Source organism: Cervus canadensis, chromosome 7, assembly GCF_019320065.1.
Source record: "Cervus canadensis isolate Bull #8, Minnesota chromosome 7, ASM1932006v1, whole genome shotgun sequence".
Taxonomy (NCBI): domain Eukaryota; kingdom Metazoa; phylum Chordata; class Mammalia; order Artiodactyla; family Cervidae; genus Cervus; species Cervus canadensis.
The window spans coordinates 49,397,280-49,414,351 of NC_057392.1; the positions used below are offsets into that span (position 1 = coordinate 49,397,280).

Sequence of the window (17,072 nt, forward strand, 5' to 3'; positions counted from 1 at the left end):
CATCAGACATTATATTACTTTATCCATATACTTCAGTATGTAGCTCTAGAAGATAAAATAATGTTTTAAAAACACATTACCACAATACCATTAGCACTGCTTACTACTACACTTACCAGAATTAACAGCCTCTGTATTACCTAATATCCAGTACATATTCAGGTTTCCCTGCTTTACAGTCTGTTTTCAATTGTAATCCAAATACAGATTGCAATGATTGCAGTTAATCGGTAACCATTGTTTTTCTTGCCTTTCTTTTCCAGTCATCTTATTGGAGAACCCAGCTTATTTATTTCCTGAATTTGGCTGATTACACTTCTTGATGTCATTTAACTTTGTTCTTCTTCCCTATTTTGGCTCCATACGCCCTAATCTCTCCCTCCTGTGTTGGCATCCATTGTGATAGGTTGAGTGGCACATTGTTCCACTGTTTAATAACACAAGCACATAAGTATACATTTTCTACACATATCTCCCCCCACCCCACCCACATAGAGGAACTGTACCAAGAGAGTGTTCTACACCCTTTTCCTCAGTTTTGTCTTGAAAGTTATTTTCTGTTAGCACACACACAGAGATCTTACTCATCTCCTTCCCCCTTTTATATCTGTATAGCACTCTATTTTGTAGACATAGCATAGTTTTTCATGATTTTGTAAATGTGTGTTGTTTTTTTTTTAAAGACTGGAACCCTTACTGAAGATGGTTTAGATCTTTGGGGGATTCAGCGAGTGGAAAATGCACGGTAATTATCAGCTAGATTTGACCATTTGTTGTTGTTGTTCAGTCGCTCAGTCACGTCTGATTTTTTTTGACCCCGTGAACTGCAGCATACCAGGCTCCCCTGTCCTTCACTGTCTCCCAGAGTTTGCTTAAACTCATGTGCATTGAGTTAATGATGCCATCCAACCATTTCGTCTTCTGTTGTCCCCCTTTCCCCCTCCCTTCAATCTTTCCCAGCATCAGGGTCTTTTATTAGTTTATTTTTAATAAATATATTAATATATGAACGTTCAGACATATAGAAAGTAATACGACAGATAACTCTGTACCCACTACTGAGATTAAACGTTGACATTTTGCCGTATTTGTTTCAGATCTCTGAAGCAAAAAGATTTAAAAAGATTTAAAACATTACAGATACTGCTGAAGTCTTATCCTATCCCTTTGTCTATCCTTGCCATTGTTCTGAAGTTGTGTTTTTATCCTCTCATGTTTTTATAGTTTACTTCCTGTATATCTACCCATAAACAAGATCTGTCCATAAATGAGTATATATGACTGATATGTACTGTATGTGTTTTTGCCACCTTTTGGCCTTATAACATGTTTCCAAGATTCATTCATGTTGATCTGTATAGATCCAAATTATTAATCTTAACTATTTTTTAGTATGCCATTGTGTGACTAAACCATAATATTTGTTCTTCAGCCAGAGGGCAGTTTCAATTTTTCTCTATTTTTCCTTCCACACTCATAAACAGTGTTGCAATTAAAATTCTTAGTGTTACAACTCCTGTGAGTATGTCCTTGAGTTTGAGTAAACCAGTTTTTTCACAGTTTCAATACTGGATCATACAGCACATGCATGGCCACAGCTCTAGTAGGTACCGTCTGCTTACTCTCTAAGTGACGGTGCAAACTCACTCTCCCTCACTGTATGGGTGATCCTATTGCCCTGCATCCTTGCCAAACTTGGTATTGCCAGACTTCTGATTTTCCCAAATGAATAGCTATGAAATATTATTTCATTGTGGCTTTGTTCGGAGTTTCTTCATTGCTTATAAAGCTGAACATTTTTTCAAATTTTTGGAAGGAGGATTATTTGTCATTCTGTGCATTGTCAGTTTATATCCTGTTTTTTTTTTTTTTTTTAATGGTGGTGTTTGTCTTTATCTTATTCATTTGTTAGAAGTCCTTTGTATTTTCTGGGTGATAATTTTTTTCAGTACTATGCGTTACGAAAATATTTCTCCAGTCTCTGTTTTATATTTTTTTACTTTGTTATTGCTATCTTTTGATGCTTAGAAGTTTTACTACTATAGTTGTGTTTTTGCTTTTTTTCCCCCCCCCCTCTCTTGAAAGTATAGGATTTTGGTTTATACAGTTTGAGAGACTGTTGTTTGGTTCATGTAATGTCAGAGTTGGCACATCTTGGTAAATAGCATATCACATTGTGAACTTACTTATCCCTGATGATGCCTGTTGCTTTTTAATTCTGTTTCATCGAATATTTGTGTGCTTACATACCAGCTTGCTCTTGCCTAATATATGCCTATGTATCTTTTTTCCATCTCTTTTCACTCTTTCTCTGCCATTGTGTTCACATTTATTGTGATTTCAGATATATTTGAAATTATTTCTACCACCGACTCTCTTACCCCAGTTCCCACACACAGGTTTCATATTTCTCTCATTTTTCAGAATTTATACATCCTAATCTTTATTACTTGTCTGTAAGTTACTAATATTCATATTTAGAGTCTAAAGTCTATGAATGTCTTTTTTTTTTTTTTAAAGATTTTATTGCTTCTGTTCTAAGTTTTGGTTTTTTGGCCGCAAAGCATGTTGGCTCTTAGGTTCCTGAACAGGGGTTGAACCTGCACCTCCTGCATTGAAAAGTGAAATCTTAACCCTGGACCGCCAGGGAAGACCCTATGGGTGTCTTTATTAGTTTCTAACTCCATAAAACCTATGGACTGTAGACTACTTTTACTTTTACCTCCCTTTTTGTATGCACTTGTTGTATAGCATTTTATGATTTTGGTTTCATATGCAGTCTACATGCTAAGATGTACCTAGATTAATGGATGGGTTTGGTAACCATTGCTTCTTATATCCCATTCCTGTGGATTAAATTGCCATATTCATAGATAACGTTAGTCTTCTTTAGTAATTTTTTTTTCTCCTTTGTTGTTTAAAAAATACTTCTTTATGCTTGATTTCTGCAGTTTCACCACGATCTTTTTGTTTGTGTGGGACTAATTTTGCTTCTTGATTCCAAAGATTCATTCTTTTCATAAATTCTGGAAAGTATGCAGCTTCTTTTTATTCCCATTGTGGCTTTCCTCCCATTCTTTCTCTCCATCTGGGAATCCTAACCATATCCTGGATAATAAATTTCATTTGTTTTTTTTCAAATCTGGCTCTCTCCTTTCCCCACCATGGTGTCTTGTTCTTTTTCAAAGTCTATAATTTTAAAATGCCTTTGCATTCTTTCAGATGGCCATTCTATTATCTCCCGTTTATGGGATTCTAATTCTGTCTTTGTTGTGTCTGTTGAGTCATGAGAGTTATTTCCTGGTTCATTTTTAAATTATGGATTCATCCTTAGTGGAATATTTTGGTGAGACTCCTTTGTAGCTGTGTTGTGGGAGTGCCTCTCCAGAGAGTTTTGACCTTTCTTGGCCAAAAGTAGTGTCAGTGGTGCCAGGCAAACTTTAATGTTACTTTTATAACTTAGGGATTTCTGGACTGGACAGTAGCATATGTATTCAAACCCAGATCCCATCCTGAGTAGCTTAATGGTTCAGACTTCAGGCCCTGACACCAGACCTCTTGTGTTTGAACCCTTGCTTTGGCACCTGTATACTGAGGCTTGGCAAGTCCCTTAAACCCTTCTGCTTCAGTTTCCTCATCTATAAAATGGTGATAATAAAACACCTTTTGGTGGTATAGGATGAGATGAGGCAAATAAATTTAAAGTTCTTTGAATAGCGCCCAATACATAGTAAATATTATATAGATATAACTATTTTCTTGAACTTTGAGTGGGGGAAAAGAGATAAGCTTGTTCTTACTTATGCATTTGAGTCTATGGGTGAATCTTTTCTTTTTCCAAGGTTGTAGTTCTTCAAGAGCATCTTGGTGAAAGGGATTCTCTCAGTTGCAACTTCCTACTTTGTATGTGGCCAGGGCTTTGTCTCTTGTTCCTGTATAGTTTTTAAAACCGAAGGCCTTAAGTGTACTGAGAGGGCTCCCTTCCCTTCTTCCTTCTCCCCCTGTAGTCACAGCATTTGTTTAAGGTCACACCCCTTTGGTTGTCCTTTCCCTGTTTTTGGCACTTAAAATTTTCCCTTTTTTTCTTACAAGCTCAGTTTTGTATTTGAAAGGTAGTGTGTTACATAGTCATTTTATGTTTTTGCAAGAGAGTGTTTGTGTCTTCTAATTTCCCATATGTTCATAGGCAAGAGTTTTAATTATTTAGTATGTAATATTTTCCGTACTGGTACGTCTGGTCTATTTATTTAGAATCTAAGATAACACTATATTTTACTCATGTATAATAATTTTCATGGAAGAAAATGTTTTTGAATGTCAAAATCTGTAATGAAATTAATACATGCAATACGTGCATAAATGCAAACATTTTATTTCTACTTTTAAAAGTAATAAAACCTGAAAAGTTCTATTAAACTACTGTCTTCAGTCTTGGGGTTTATGAATCTAATTCAGTGTGTTTTCTGTATAGTTTTCTTTTGCCAGAAGAAAAGGTTTGCAGTGAGATGTTGGTAAAGTCTCAGTTTGTTGCTTGTATGGCTACTTGTCATTCACTTACAAAAATTGAAGGAGTGCTTTCTGGAGATCCACTTGATTTGAAAATGTTTGAAGCCATCGGATGGGTAAGTTCAATGTTTTAAAGTACAGTTAACTTCAGGAAAATAGTAAAAATTAACTTACAGAAGAATTATTTCTTCAATTTGTTTTGATTTTGGTCTGTCCCATACTATATAAGGAACTATGTAATTTCTAAAGATATGTCACCAGAGAGATATTTACAGTTGTGTAGAAATTCTGCTTTAGTTTAATTGACTCATTCAAACAACCTTTAATAGAGGAAGACCTGGACCTACTCAGGGCCCTGCTTTATGTTTACAGGAAAAAGCAGGATCAGTATCTTGAGGCAGTAGGTCTAAGCAGTAAGGTGATCTCAGTGACTCAGTTTGTTGGCCATAGGGAAAAAGTATAGTGATCATATGTCTTCAGTCCCCACATTCTACTTCCTGTGTCCTTTCTCTCTCTCTTCCTCAACACACACATGTGCACACGCACATGCTCACAGAGGTTTCTGTTTGTTCACGTCTTTGTTTGTTTTGTCTTTGATTATTTTAATTTCCGAGTGTTTGCTCTGGTTGTGAGTATTTTCCAGCCTCCAGCTCTTGTTTTACAGGTATTAGTTTGTATTTAAAGTTCCCTTCTTGCTTCTGAATTCTTCATTTTCTCTAGGTTCAGTGTTTCCCCCTTCCTATATGTAATCTTCTCCTTTATACTTTCAAAAAAAATTGAGGTGTCATGGACATCTCCTTGTTGATTTTCATTATATTTCTTCATCCTACTTTCATATTTAAGAATGAAGGTTTGATTTGATACTCTGGGTAGCTGCTGTAACAAGGTTTTTATCCTTGCCCATATGTGTGTTGGTCCTGAGAAGTATGTTGGTATGTTGGTTTTCCTGGGAAGGGTCTTCCCTGAATGCGAAGGCTGCCTGGGGGAGCTGTTGTATAGGGGCCCCATCAGCAGGCCTTGAGTTCAGGAGAGAAGAAGTCGTCTTCTGGTTGCTTTCCCACCCTCTCCCACAGTGCTTGCACAAGCAGTACCCTGGAATACTGCCCCTCATTTTAGCAGCCCTTCCTCCTCTCAGGGATGTAGTTTATATCTATAGAGTATGACCTCTGTGACTTGTTTTTTCTTTTGCTTTGATCAGCTATTCTGACTGATAAGTTTGATCCCACCTCTCCTCTATGTCCTTTTGTGTTTATCCTGGGCTACTGTTTCCTTATTGCTGTATCCTGCCAATGCAGGAGAGTTCAATGCGGGTTCAATCTCTGGGTGAGGAAGGTGCCCTGGAGAAGGAAATGGCAACCCACTCCAGTATTCTTGCCTGGGAAATCCCACGACAGGAGCCTGGTGGGCCTACAGTCCCCTCAGGTTGCAAAAGAGTTGAACATGATTTAGCAACTAAACAATAACAACAACAAGCTGGAAATCTAAATTTACATCTTCCTACCTCATTGAGCTCCTGACCCAGTGGTTCTCTTAACCATATCTGAGCTCTGCATATTTTTAATCCTCTTCTGTTAGCAGCAAGGAATCTCTGGATGATAGACTAAAAATTTTTGGAACTGCAGGACCTTCTGTATTTTACAGAACTAGTCTCTAGACTTAACTGGTTATAGGAGCAGTATTAGAAGTTTTTCTCTTATTTCTTTACTAACCTCTACCTCCTCTCTCCCACAGGTTACTAGGACTTTAAAACTAGTTTTATTTATATTTTGTTTTACTTAAAAAAGAAAAAAAAAAACCTTAACTGAAGATAGCCATAATGTTTTATTTTAAAATGGAACCAGTGAGTTGAATTTATGAGTTTCATGAATCAATGTGTTGATTATTTTACTTTTAGATTTTGGAAGAAGCAACTGAAGAGGAAACAGCACTTCATAATCGAATTATGCCAACTGTGGTTCGTCCTCCAAAACAGCTGCTTCCTGAATCTGCACCTGCAGGAAACCAAGAAATGGTATGGAACTGCTTGATAATACTTTCGGTGCTCACATTTTCTTCTCATTTTAAAATATTGCTGGAAGATGGAATCACATGTCCTTTTAAAAACTCTAATGCAGATATGAATATCTTTACTGCGTTTATCAGAAACTATGCCTGGTGTGTTGCAGGCATTCCATGTAAAACATTGAGATGCAATTCTCAGTGCTGTTCCGTTCATTCCTACTTAGCAAGCAGCTTAGAGCCTTGTGATTTAGATACATGGTGGTTAAGACTTTTAGTTTGCGTCTGTATTCCTAGGATTTAATAAAAAAAATATGTGGAAGCTTTTATTTTTAGGTTAATTTTTAAATATATACCTCTTAGTTTAAGAACTTAATATGTTAATATTCCTAGGATAGCAGAGTGTTTTAAAATACTCAAGAATAAACTTTTTTTTTTTTTTTTTTAAGAAATGGGAGCTGGTAGAGAAGAGTCTTAAACCTGACTTTGAAATATTAAAAATTCCGTGTTGTTTTCCAAATAGTTGTTTGTGGATATGCAGTTAAATTTTTTTGTTGTTGTTTGAGTGTGTTAATTGGCTTAATCTGTACTTTTACTTTATTCTTTTTGTCTTGTTTATTTTTAGGAGCTGTTTGAACTTCCAGTAAGTGAAGAATGTTTACTCATTACCTAAGTATATCTTAAAAAAAATTTTTTTTAATTGAGGTATAGTAAATATACTGGTGTATCTGTTTTAATTCTTTGAAAAATAATGAATGGTTTGTGCATCTTTCGAAATTCTGTAGGCTGTTTATGAGATAGGAATTGTCCGCCAGTTCCCATTTTCCTCTGCTTTGCAACGTATGTGTGTGGTGGCCAGGGTGCTCGGGGACAGAAAGATGGATGCCTACATGAAAGGGGCACCAGAGGTCATTGCTGGTCTTTGTAAGCCTGAAACAGGTAAGGAAGCAGCAAGGCTTTGAGTGAAATTCTGATATTTGTGTAAGCTGCTAGTCACAGTTCTAACAATGACCTTCGTTTTCTCTTTTTTAAAAGTTCCTGTTGATTTTGAAAAAGTTTTGGAAGATTACACCAAACAGGGCTTCCGTGTGATTGCTCTTGCACACAGAAAATTGGAGTCAAAACTGACGTGGCACAAAGTGCAGAATGTTGGCAGGTACACGTTGATGAGTGGTTTTACCTACAGTTTTTCCAATAAGGCATCATTTATGTTTATGAAAGTCTTGTGCAATCATTTATACTCAATTTATTATTTATTAGGTAAATTATTATTGGATATGTGCAAATATATAACATAATTCAGTGTTTTAGGCAATTGAGATAAAAGTACAACTCCCTGGAACTATTTTTAATTTATTTTCTCAATGTTTATTGAGTGCCTGCTATGTGTTGGGCATGTTAGAGGAACATAGTTATGTTTTTGGTAAACATAATTTTACAGAAGTTTATTTTCCAATGATCTACAGTTATTCCTTGGTATCTATAGGGGATTGGCTCCTGGACCTGCCATGCAGATTCAACGTGGATCTTGTAGTACTAATAGTATTTATTGAAAAAAATCCATGTGTGAGTAGACCCACACAGTTCAAACTCATGTTATTCAAGGGTCACCCGTACTTGCTTTTGCCTAGTAGTTGAAACCACGTGCTCATTTGATCAGGGTATCATGAATCGCAATAAATACACCTTCCACCCTCACCACCAAAGGTCAGATGACCATTATCAACATCACATTTACCTCCAGTTATAGCTGTGTTTCACATTCAAGGATTGTCCTGTTACAGTAAAACTGATCTAGCCTGACCTTTTGAAAATAACACTTTTGGTTAGGAATATTTCATGGTGTACCTAGCATTTCAAAGCAAAAAGAAAGATTTGTTGGCTGTCCTGCTAATTATGTCTATCAGATAGACTTTTCTTTTCCCATCCCCGCTGTCATTGTCTCTAATTCAGGGACTTAGCTCTTTTCTCCACTTTTTCTTTGTCTAATCTGTGTACACACTCTGTCCACTGAGGGGTCTTTAACATTCAAATCTAATACCAGTCTTCTACCTGGAATTCTTATAATAAATGGCTCCCCATCACCTTTCAGAGGAGTTCATGATCAAGAATATAAATCGGGAAAGAAACAATGAACACATGCTTAATTTTTAAAAAAGGGTAAATGATACAGATAATTATCAGAAAAGGACATATAAATGGCCACTGAATACATGAAAATGATGAGACACTTCAGTTTTGGGGAAACTACAGAATTAAACCACAACCAGAGTTTTTTCCTCAAGTTTACAAAATTCAAAAGATTGATGCTATCAAGTGTTAGCGAGGGCTTGAGAAAATTTTAACCAAAATACTGCTGCTGCATTATTGTAAATTCATAAAGAACTTGCATAATACTTATTAAAATCTAAATTTACTTACGCAATTTGACCCAGCGTGTACAGTTCAAGGAATTCAGCCAAAAGAAATATGTCTATGTGAGATAAGATTCAAGTTTAAATAGTATAAAGATCATAAATATGATAGTGGTTAAATTATGAAGTATTAATACTTCTTTTAATTATTCTGAGCTCATTAAAGGAAAAGTGCAGTGCTTATAGTGCAATCCCATTTTTCTGGATGAAAATTAAAGGGAGTGGAGTGGATAGCTAAATAATAACTGAAAGGAAAAGCAACTTTAGGAGTTCTACCCATTAAAACAGAATATTGGGGGGATTTGACCTAAGCAGGGACATAAAAAAAACAGTAGTAATCAAATGGTTTGAGGCATACTTGTGATTAGGAGCCACACATGTAAAATACTGTATCCTGATTCCTATGAAGGGTACGTTAGAGTCGCCTTTCTTTACAGCTTTGCCTTTGGCCACTCCTCCTCCTTGACCTTAAAGACTGATAATTGAGTTGCCTCTGGTTCTTGAGCCTGTCTTTCAGGCAACCTTCCAGCCTTGGACCAGCTGTTCCGTCTGCCCAGGATACCCTACCCTCCCTATCAACTCTTCTCTCTCTCTGCTTTCCTTCCTCATCTTTCAATCAAGATCTTCTCTGTGTTTCCATTCTACCTGTGGAAACAGGTTTTGGCATTTTTCTTATAGCTTGAACCTGTGTATTTTGAATTGATTATTGTACTCTTCATTAATTAGAGGGCAAGATTTCTATGACCGGTATCATTCATAGGAGAGTTAGGAAACCGGCTGCAGGCAGAAACCAGTACAGGAAGATGGTTACAGAGCTTTGACCCAGTAGTTTCACATTGGTACAGCTTTGTGCTTTGAAATGCATTTTCAAGTTTCAAGGCTTATTTCTCCTGTTACTTCCAGCAGTATCATTTGTATTAAGTTTTCTAACTATTCTCTAATATCTTTACCACCCATTGTATAAATTATATAATTTTAAAGGTGTTTAGATTTAGTTGCTGTTTACTTAAGCACCCTTATAGTTTAATTTTGTGTAGAAAAACCACTTGGTTAATCCAAGTCTGAAATTTTGGTCCCTAATTTCAAGCCATGCTTTCCCCATTGAAGAGAATATTTCTGTAGTAGGATTTCAATAGCTTTAGCTTAAGAATGCTGCTATCACTGAACAGACTTCTCTATTATAGTACTGAAGCACATATTATTTTTGTGTGATCTCTTTGCTTGCATGTCTGTTTCCCTACAAAAGGTTCTTGAGAGGAGGAGGAGGAGTAGTGTTAGTCACTCAGTCATGTCTGACTCTTTGCGACCCCATGGTTTGTAGCCTGCCAGGCTTCTCTGTCCATGGGATTCTCCAAGCAAGAATACTGGAGTGGGTTGTCATTGCCTTCTCTAGAGGATCCTCCTGACCGAGGGATTGAACCCAGGTCTGCATTGCAGGAGGATTCTTTACTGTCTGAGCTACAGGGAAGTTGAGAGTAGAGATCATGGCTTTTCATCTTTGACCTTCCAGTGACTTGTGTGTATTTGGTGCATAGTAGATAATTACCTCTTTGAAGGAACAGCATCTTGATAACTACTGAAAATTAACATTGTAGAAGACCCATCTTTGGGTCCTGAATAGATCTCATTGTTGGACTGCTAATAGTTTTTGCATCGCACTTCCAAGATCAAGATTTTGATCAAGAGTTTTATAAAATTCCTCAAAGACTTGATAGTGAATTCAGTATAACTGTTGAATGTGCCTATGGTACAGTTTTTTCCTTTTCTCTTAACATTTAAATTAGGGTATGTTGTGTGGGAAGACAGTAAGGAATAGGTGTATTTTACGTTCATTCATTTTGTAGGTAAGATACAAGATGAATATTCCTTAGTACTAGAAAAGTTCTGTGTCTTACAAAGATATGCATTTCCTAAGAATCTTTATATACCCATGTTTCAAAGGGTAAAATTTAATTTCAAAATGTATTTCTTGGGAATTACTTTTTCACATTTAAATTTTTTGAGGTTGAACTCATAAACTTATACATTTATTCAGCATATAAAATGTTTTTCGTTTATAATTGATGGCTATTTTAAATTGCCTTATCAACAAAGTGAACAAATGCTTGTTCTCTTGACTAAATCATTATGTTAAAATTTCTTTTTCTGCAGAGATGCCATTGAGAACAACATGGATTTTATGGGATTAATAATAATGCAGAACAAATTAAAGCGAGAAACCCCTGCAGTACTTGAAGATTTGCATAAAGCCAACATTCGCACTGTCATGGTCACAGGTTAGACTTTATAAAAGGACACACAAAAAAATTGAGTGTGACTCTAAGAGTTCATGTTATCCAATATTGAGGAATGATCAGTGCATTATAAAAGCCTACTTATTATTATATAATTTCATCTAATACTGCGTTATTATCTTATAAGTCAAGTAATTAAATTTATCATAGAGTAGCTCCATCCTACATTGCCCTGTTTCAGCTCTGAATACTTTTCTAAGATAGAGGACAACTTCACAATACACTTTGGAAATCCTTTAGATCTATTTATAATAAGTATAATAAACTAGTGAAGGACATACTATAAATATTCAGCTATGCTGTTTTTTGTTATCTCTTTAATCATATGTTTCTTATAGCAGTTATTTTCCTTTGCTTGTGTTAGTTGTTTGTAGATTTGTTTTCTCTACTAGAATACAAGATTCTTGAGGATTAAGAATATGATTGGCTTATTTTGGGATTGTCTATAATTTTTAGAACTGTGCCACCAGATACATGGGAAGTGATTGGTTAGAGTTATATTTTTATATATAGAATAGTATATTTATTATTGTTTGAATGTGTAGTAGTGAAAAGAGCCATTTTTTGGTTTCTTTCTTAACTGCTGCATTCAAAAGATTCTCTTGGTGTTAACACTGTTGATAATAGCAGATAGTTACCATTTCTTAACTGTATGAAATTGTGGCAGCTCTAAAGTTTTCTTTCTTAGCAAAGAATCAGATTTAAGGCATTCACTTTATAACATTTATGTGTTCAGTAAGAGACTAACAGAGAAGATCTGCATATGTTTTTATGTTTAGAAACTCTGAGGTCCGTCTGATACCAGATTGCTTAAGTAACCAAATTTATTAGCGTCCCAGCAATTCTTGGTTCTAGTGACTTTGCTTCAGAGCTCTTTCTGTCTGTATCACTTGTCCTTGTTGTCCTGCCATGACAGAATATGGTGTGTCCCAAGAGGGTCTGTCAGGTCACAGGAAGACATGCTTGGAAACAGTGGGTGGGATTAAGGGAAGAGGAAACAATAGTACCTTCGTTCTGGTAGCAGTGGTCTTCCCAAACCTTTGCCTTCTTCTGTGCATTTGTATTTTCCTCCTTAATCTTGTCTTTACCAGTGTCCTTAATACTTTCCTCTCATGACTGAGAAGTTGTCTGTCTTGCTTCTCTTTATGTTTTATAAAAATTGTATACTTGTTACTTTGCTTTTTTGTGTGTGTGTGTGTTTGTGTGTAATCTTGCCTTTGTAATTCACTTTTTTCTTTATGTTGTGCTCATATTCTTGTACAGATTACCAGTCACTCTGTGGTTATTTCAACAATATTTATTGAGCACTGTCCCAAGCATTGAATGGGTACCCCTAGTGCATGACTCACAAAGGTTGAGAATGTATTTGACTTTAACAGTTGTGGGTGAGAATGTTCTGACTATTTAGTATCTATCTTCTTTTGATTTGAGGCTTCCTTTGATATATGTATGTCCTGATTAACTTTTAACTCCAAGATAACTTTTAAATTCCAAGAGTAAGGACTGTACATTAACTTCATTTTGCCCAGCCCACTCATGGGGACTGTGGTAGATTCTCTGTAAGTACTTGTTGTTTAATACATTTATGTTTTCATTTTAATGTTAATGTATTTTCAATGTTTTGAAAATTAGGTGACAACATGTTGACTGCCGTCTCTGTAGCCAGAGACTGTGGAATGATACTACCTCAGGATAAAGTTATTATTGCTGAAGCATTACCTCCAAAGGATGGGAAAGTTGCCAAGATAAATTGGCATTATGCAGACACCATGACACAGAATAACGATTCATCAGCAATTGACCCGGAGGTAATGTCAAGTAGAGTTTTCTTTTTTGAAGCTTGCTTGTTTTAATTTATTCTAATAAAAAGTGGTGCATTAAAACTCAACAAAACAAAAAGTTAACAAAAACAGAAGCCTGAGCTGTCTCCTCAGAGACTTGGATTCACTAGAATGGGGCCAGATGCAATATCTCAGTGTTTAATTTTTGATGTTTTTAGCCAAAGTTAAGAAGCACAGTTTTATACTATAAGAATCCCAATTATTTATCCTATTTTAAAAGTAGTGGTAAATGGTGCAGATGGTCCATAAATTTGGCTCATGGATCATTTCAAATTGAAGCTGATATTTAGACTTCCTTAAGTGTTATTCTTTAAATAAGCAATATAGATGGATTATCTTAAAATTGAATTTTCTTTAACATTCAATAAATGTTTAACACAGCGTTTTATATAAAACATCAAATGAAAAATTTAGTTTTGAATCAAATATATTCAAAATAGGATTTTTTAAAATTTGATCTGGCCGCCTGAATACTGTTCTGAATGTCTTATACACAGGCTATTCCAATTAAATTGGTCCATGATAACTTAGAGGATCTTCAGGTGACTCGTTATCACTTTGCAATGAATGGAAAATCGTTTTCAGTGATTCTGGAGCATTTTCAAGACCTTGTTCCTAAGGTTAGTGATTTGGGTTATGTATGTTTTCATATGACTATATGGCAAGCAGTATTTTAAAGAAATTTCATGTTTTTTCCAGTTGATGCTGCATGGCACTGTATTTGCTCGTATGGCACCTGATCAGAAGACCCAGTTAGTAGAAGCATTGCAAAATGTAGAGTAAGTATTGGTGGGTCTTGTTTTTGTTTTGTTTTGTTGGCCACACTGCATGGCATGCAGGATCTTAGTTCCCCAACTGGGGATCCAACCCGTGTTCCCTGCAGTGGAAGCTCTGAATCCTAATCACGGAACTTCGAGGAATTTTCCTGTTTTTGTTTTTTAATATTTATGAATTGTAGTTTTGTTTTCAAAACCAGAAAAGTAACTAATATTTCATGTATATAAATGTGTCAACTCTAAGACAGGTAAGCCTCTTTAAAAGAGACTTCCTGGTGGCTCAGTGGTAAAGAATCCACCTCCAAAGCAGAAGACTGGGGTTCTCTCCCTGGGTCAGGAAGACCCCCTGGAGGAGGAAATGGCAACCCACTCTAGTATTCTTGCTTGGACAATTCCATGGACAGAGGAGCCTGGTGGGCTCTAGTCCATGGGGTCCCAGAAGAGCTGGACACGATTTAGTGACTAAGCAACCAATGAGTGCTTATTTATTTAAAGTACATATCCACCATTCCTCTTCTAGGTGATATCCATAAGGTGGAGTTCATTCACTCAGCTTGATAGAAGTAATGTTACAGTTTTAGTAAATAGTGTTGTTTTCAAGTTTTTAAAGGAGAAATCTTTACTGATTGTCTTAAAAGTAAGTACTGAAGACTAGGCTGGCCTGAGTCCTTTGTGCTAAAGATTAGGCAATTGAGATGTCCATGTGATAGAAATGGAACAGTGACCCAAGTCATTTGAGTTGTAGGTTGGTGCTATTTGCGGAGTAACATACCTGTGGTCATTATAATGAAAAGATCCATTAGTTAGCAGTGGGGGAATCTTAGTTTGTTAACTCTTCCTAGTACCATACTGGAGGAAATCTTAAATTAAAAGTTGTATATTTCAAGAAATTAGTAAAAATCTTAACGTAATTTTTGTTTCTTAGTTACTATGTTGGGATGTGCGGTGACGGTGCAAATGATTGTGGTGTAAGTATAGACTTTGTGATTTACAGTTCTTTCTCTGGCTAAGTCAAGTACCCAAAACTCAGAAGAATTTTCTTCTTTAATCCATTAGGCTCTGAAGAGGGCACATGGAGGCATTTCCTTATCAGAGCTCGAGGCTTCAGTGGCATCTCCCTTTACCTCCAAAACTCCTAGTATTTCCTGTGTGCCAAACCTTATCAGGTAGTATACATTAGAAATCTTCCTATTATCTTTTTGTAGCTTGGTCTATTAATACGGAAAAAAAGGTCACAGAAAGTAACATGAATTTGTTTTAATGGTATGTTAGTGTACTTGATCTGTGATGCTTTGGAGTAGATTGATTGCTACTCCTCATTTCTTCCAGTTCTGCTTTGGCTTAGTTCTTTTTGGCAAAAAAGTGCATTGTTGTAACTTGAATGTTGATGTTCATCTGTCAAGATATAATTGTGGTTTGGAGGAGGCATTTAGAATACTTCTGTTCACATGCCAACATTTGTTTTCACAGGGAAGGCCGTGCAGCTTTAATGACTTCCTTCTGTGTGTTTAAATTTATGGCTTTGTACAGCATTATACAGTACTTCAGTGTTACTCTGCTGTATTCTGTGAGTACTGACATTGCCAACAGAGATGGTACTTGGTGTTAAGACATTTAAATTAAAAATATTGGACATATATGTTTCAGTTTGAATATATTCATTAATTGTGAAACTTAAATAACTAGCACCTATAAATTTTCCTTTGGTTTACTGAATTTTGAGTAGCAAATTGAAAATCTCGTTAATCTGGAATAGCATTTTCTTTAAGGCCAGCAGCTGTGGCTTCAGCCTTGTGAATTAAAGATAACTGTATTCTTTTTTTGCCTTTAGCACAGATTGGACATTTTTTTTTTTTTCAAAACTCTTCAAAATGTCAAGCTGTGACATATTTTAGAATTGCAGTTAACTTTGCTATACATTTATAAGGAAAGGGCGGGATGAGAGAAGATGTTTCAGCTGTACTTTTAGGACTTGTGTAAACAAGTGATGTCCCTAGGTACTCCATGGATTTTGTGGTTGAAATGATCTCACTTTAGATTTTTCTCTGAGTGAACATTGGTGAGATGCCAAGGAGTCTTTGTGAAACTATCCCTTTTTACCATGTGTGGAAAATATCAGGAGGGATGGTGTTGGATATTAAGGAAGGGTCAAGATACTAGTTTTCAAGAATGTTAAATATTGTGGGTAGAAGTCTGTGCTTTCTTTTTGCCAAAAAACTTTTTAAAGGTTTTTATTGAATGGATTTTTAGCAGCTACCTTTTATACTAATATATTAAATTGTAAATATGTTCTGTTTCACTAATCTAAAAGCAAATGTGTTTAATTTTTAAGCAGGCCAAGTGTCATTTTGAAGTCATCATTATTGGGGGAAAAAATTAAAACCAAGGAGGAAAAAGTTAATAAAAGCAGGGGGAAAATAGTATAAAAGTGGTACTGTAAGAATAGTTCCTGAACTCTATTTTTAAAAAAAATCCTTTCTCTAGATCTTAAGTAACCTGGGAGACTTCCAGTTTCTCTTCATTGATCTGGCAATCATTTTGGTAGTAGTATTTACAAGTAAGTATTTTGTTTGTTACTGTTTTTAAAGCGTAGGAAATTCTGATGTGGCTTATTAAACTTTGGTAAATTTTCATGAACAATTATAACACAGTGCACATCTTTCCATTTTCTGTGTAAGGTTCTTTTATTTCTGGTTGTTTATATTTTGCCCCATTTGTTTTATTCTTTCTCCATTTGTTTCTGAAATATTGGAGACTATGTTTACATTATCATGCCCCTTTGCCACTGAATGTTTTAGTATATATTGTCCCAAAGTCATTCTCTTATCTAGCTAAACACAGTTATAAAGACCAAGAAATTTAACATTGATACAATATTACCTAACCCATACCTGTATTTGAGTCTTGTCGTGTGTCCCAAAAATAACCTTATACCCATTTTTCCCCCTAGTCTCTTGGCCCAAGATCTAGTCCAAGCTCACAAACTTCATTTAGTTATCATGTCTATTTTGTCATCTTTAATTCAGAATACTACATTCAGCCTTTTGGGGAGGCTTCTTGATGTTGACTTTTATGAAAGATAATCAGTTATATGGGTTTGTCTGATGTATTCTCATTAGACTCAGGCTATGCATTCTTGGCAGGAATATCAAAGAAGTGATGCTGTGTCCTCCTGAGTACATCATATAAAGAGACAAGGTGTTGGTTTGTTTCAGTATTGGTGATGTTAACATCAAAGTAAAT

The 17,072-nt window shown here is 35.7% G+C and overlaps 1 protein-coding gene across 4 annotated transcripts in view; it reads left to right on the top strand.

Moving 5' to 3' along the window:
- The window catches only part of ATP13A3 (ATPase 13A3), a 77,772-nt gene that overhangs the window by 36,920 nt on the left and 23,780 nt on the right, over positions 1 to 17,072 (top strand). For all 4 annotated transcript variants that reach the window (XM_043473328.1, XM_043473331.1, XM_043473330.1 and 1 more), the window contains 14 exons: positions 684 to 745; positions 4,472 to 4,622; positions 6,401 to 6,517; positions 7,130 to 7,147; positions 7,290 to 7,443; positions 7,540 to 7,660; positions 11,070 to 11,194; positions 12,845 to 13,020; positions 13,551 to 13,673; positions 13,753 to 13,832; positions 14,755 to 14,797; positions 14,886 to 14,995; positions 15,300 to 15,396; positions 16,314 to 16,386. In XM_043473328.1, the coding sequence (XP_043329263.1) occupies positions 684 to 745; positions 4,472 to 4,622; positions 6,401 to 6,517; positions 7,130 to 7,147; positions 7,290 to 7,443; positions 7,540 to 7,660; positions 11,070 to 11,194; positions 12,845 to 13,020; positions 13,551 to 13,673; positions 13,753 to 13,832; positions 14,755 to 14,797; positions 14,886 to 14,995; positions 15,300 to 15,396; positions 16,314 to 16,386 (1,450 nt within the window). The remainder of the gene's footprint in view (positions 1 to 683; positions 746 to 4,471; positions 4,623 to 6,400; positions 6,518 to 7,129; positions 7,148 to 7,289; positions 7,444 to 7,539; positions 7,661 to 11,069; positions 11,195 to 12,844; positions 13,021 to 13,550; positions 13,674 to 13,752; positions 13,833 to 14,754; positions 14,798 to 14,885; positions 14,996 to 15,299; positions 15,397 to 16,313; positions 16,387 to 17,072) is intronic.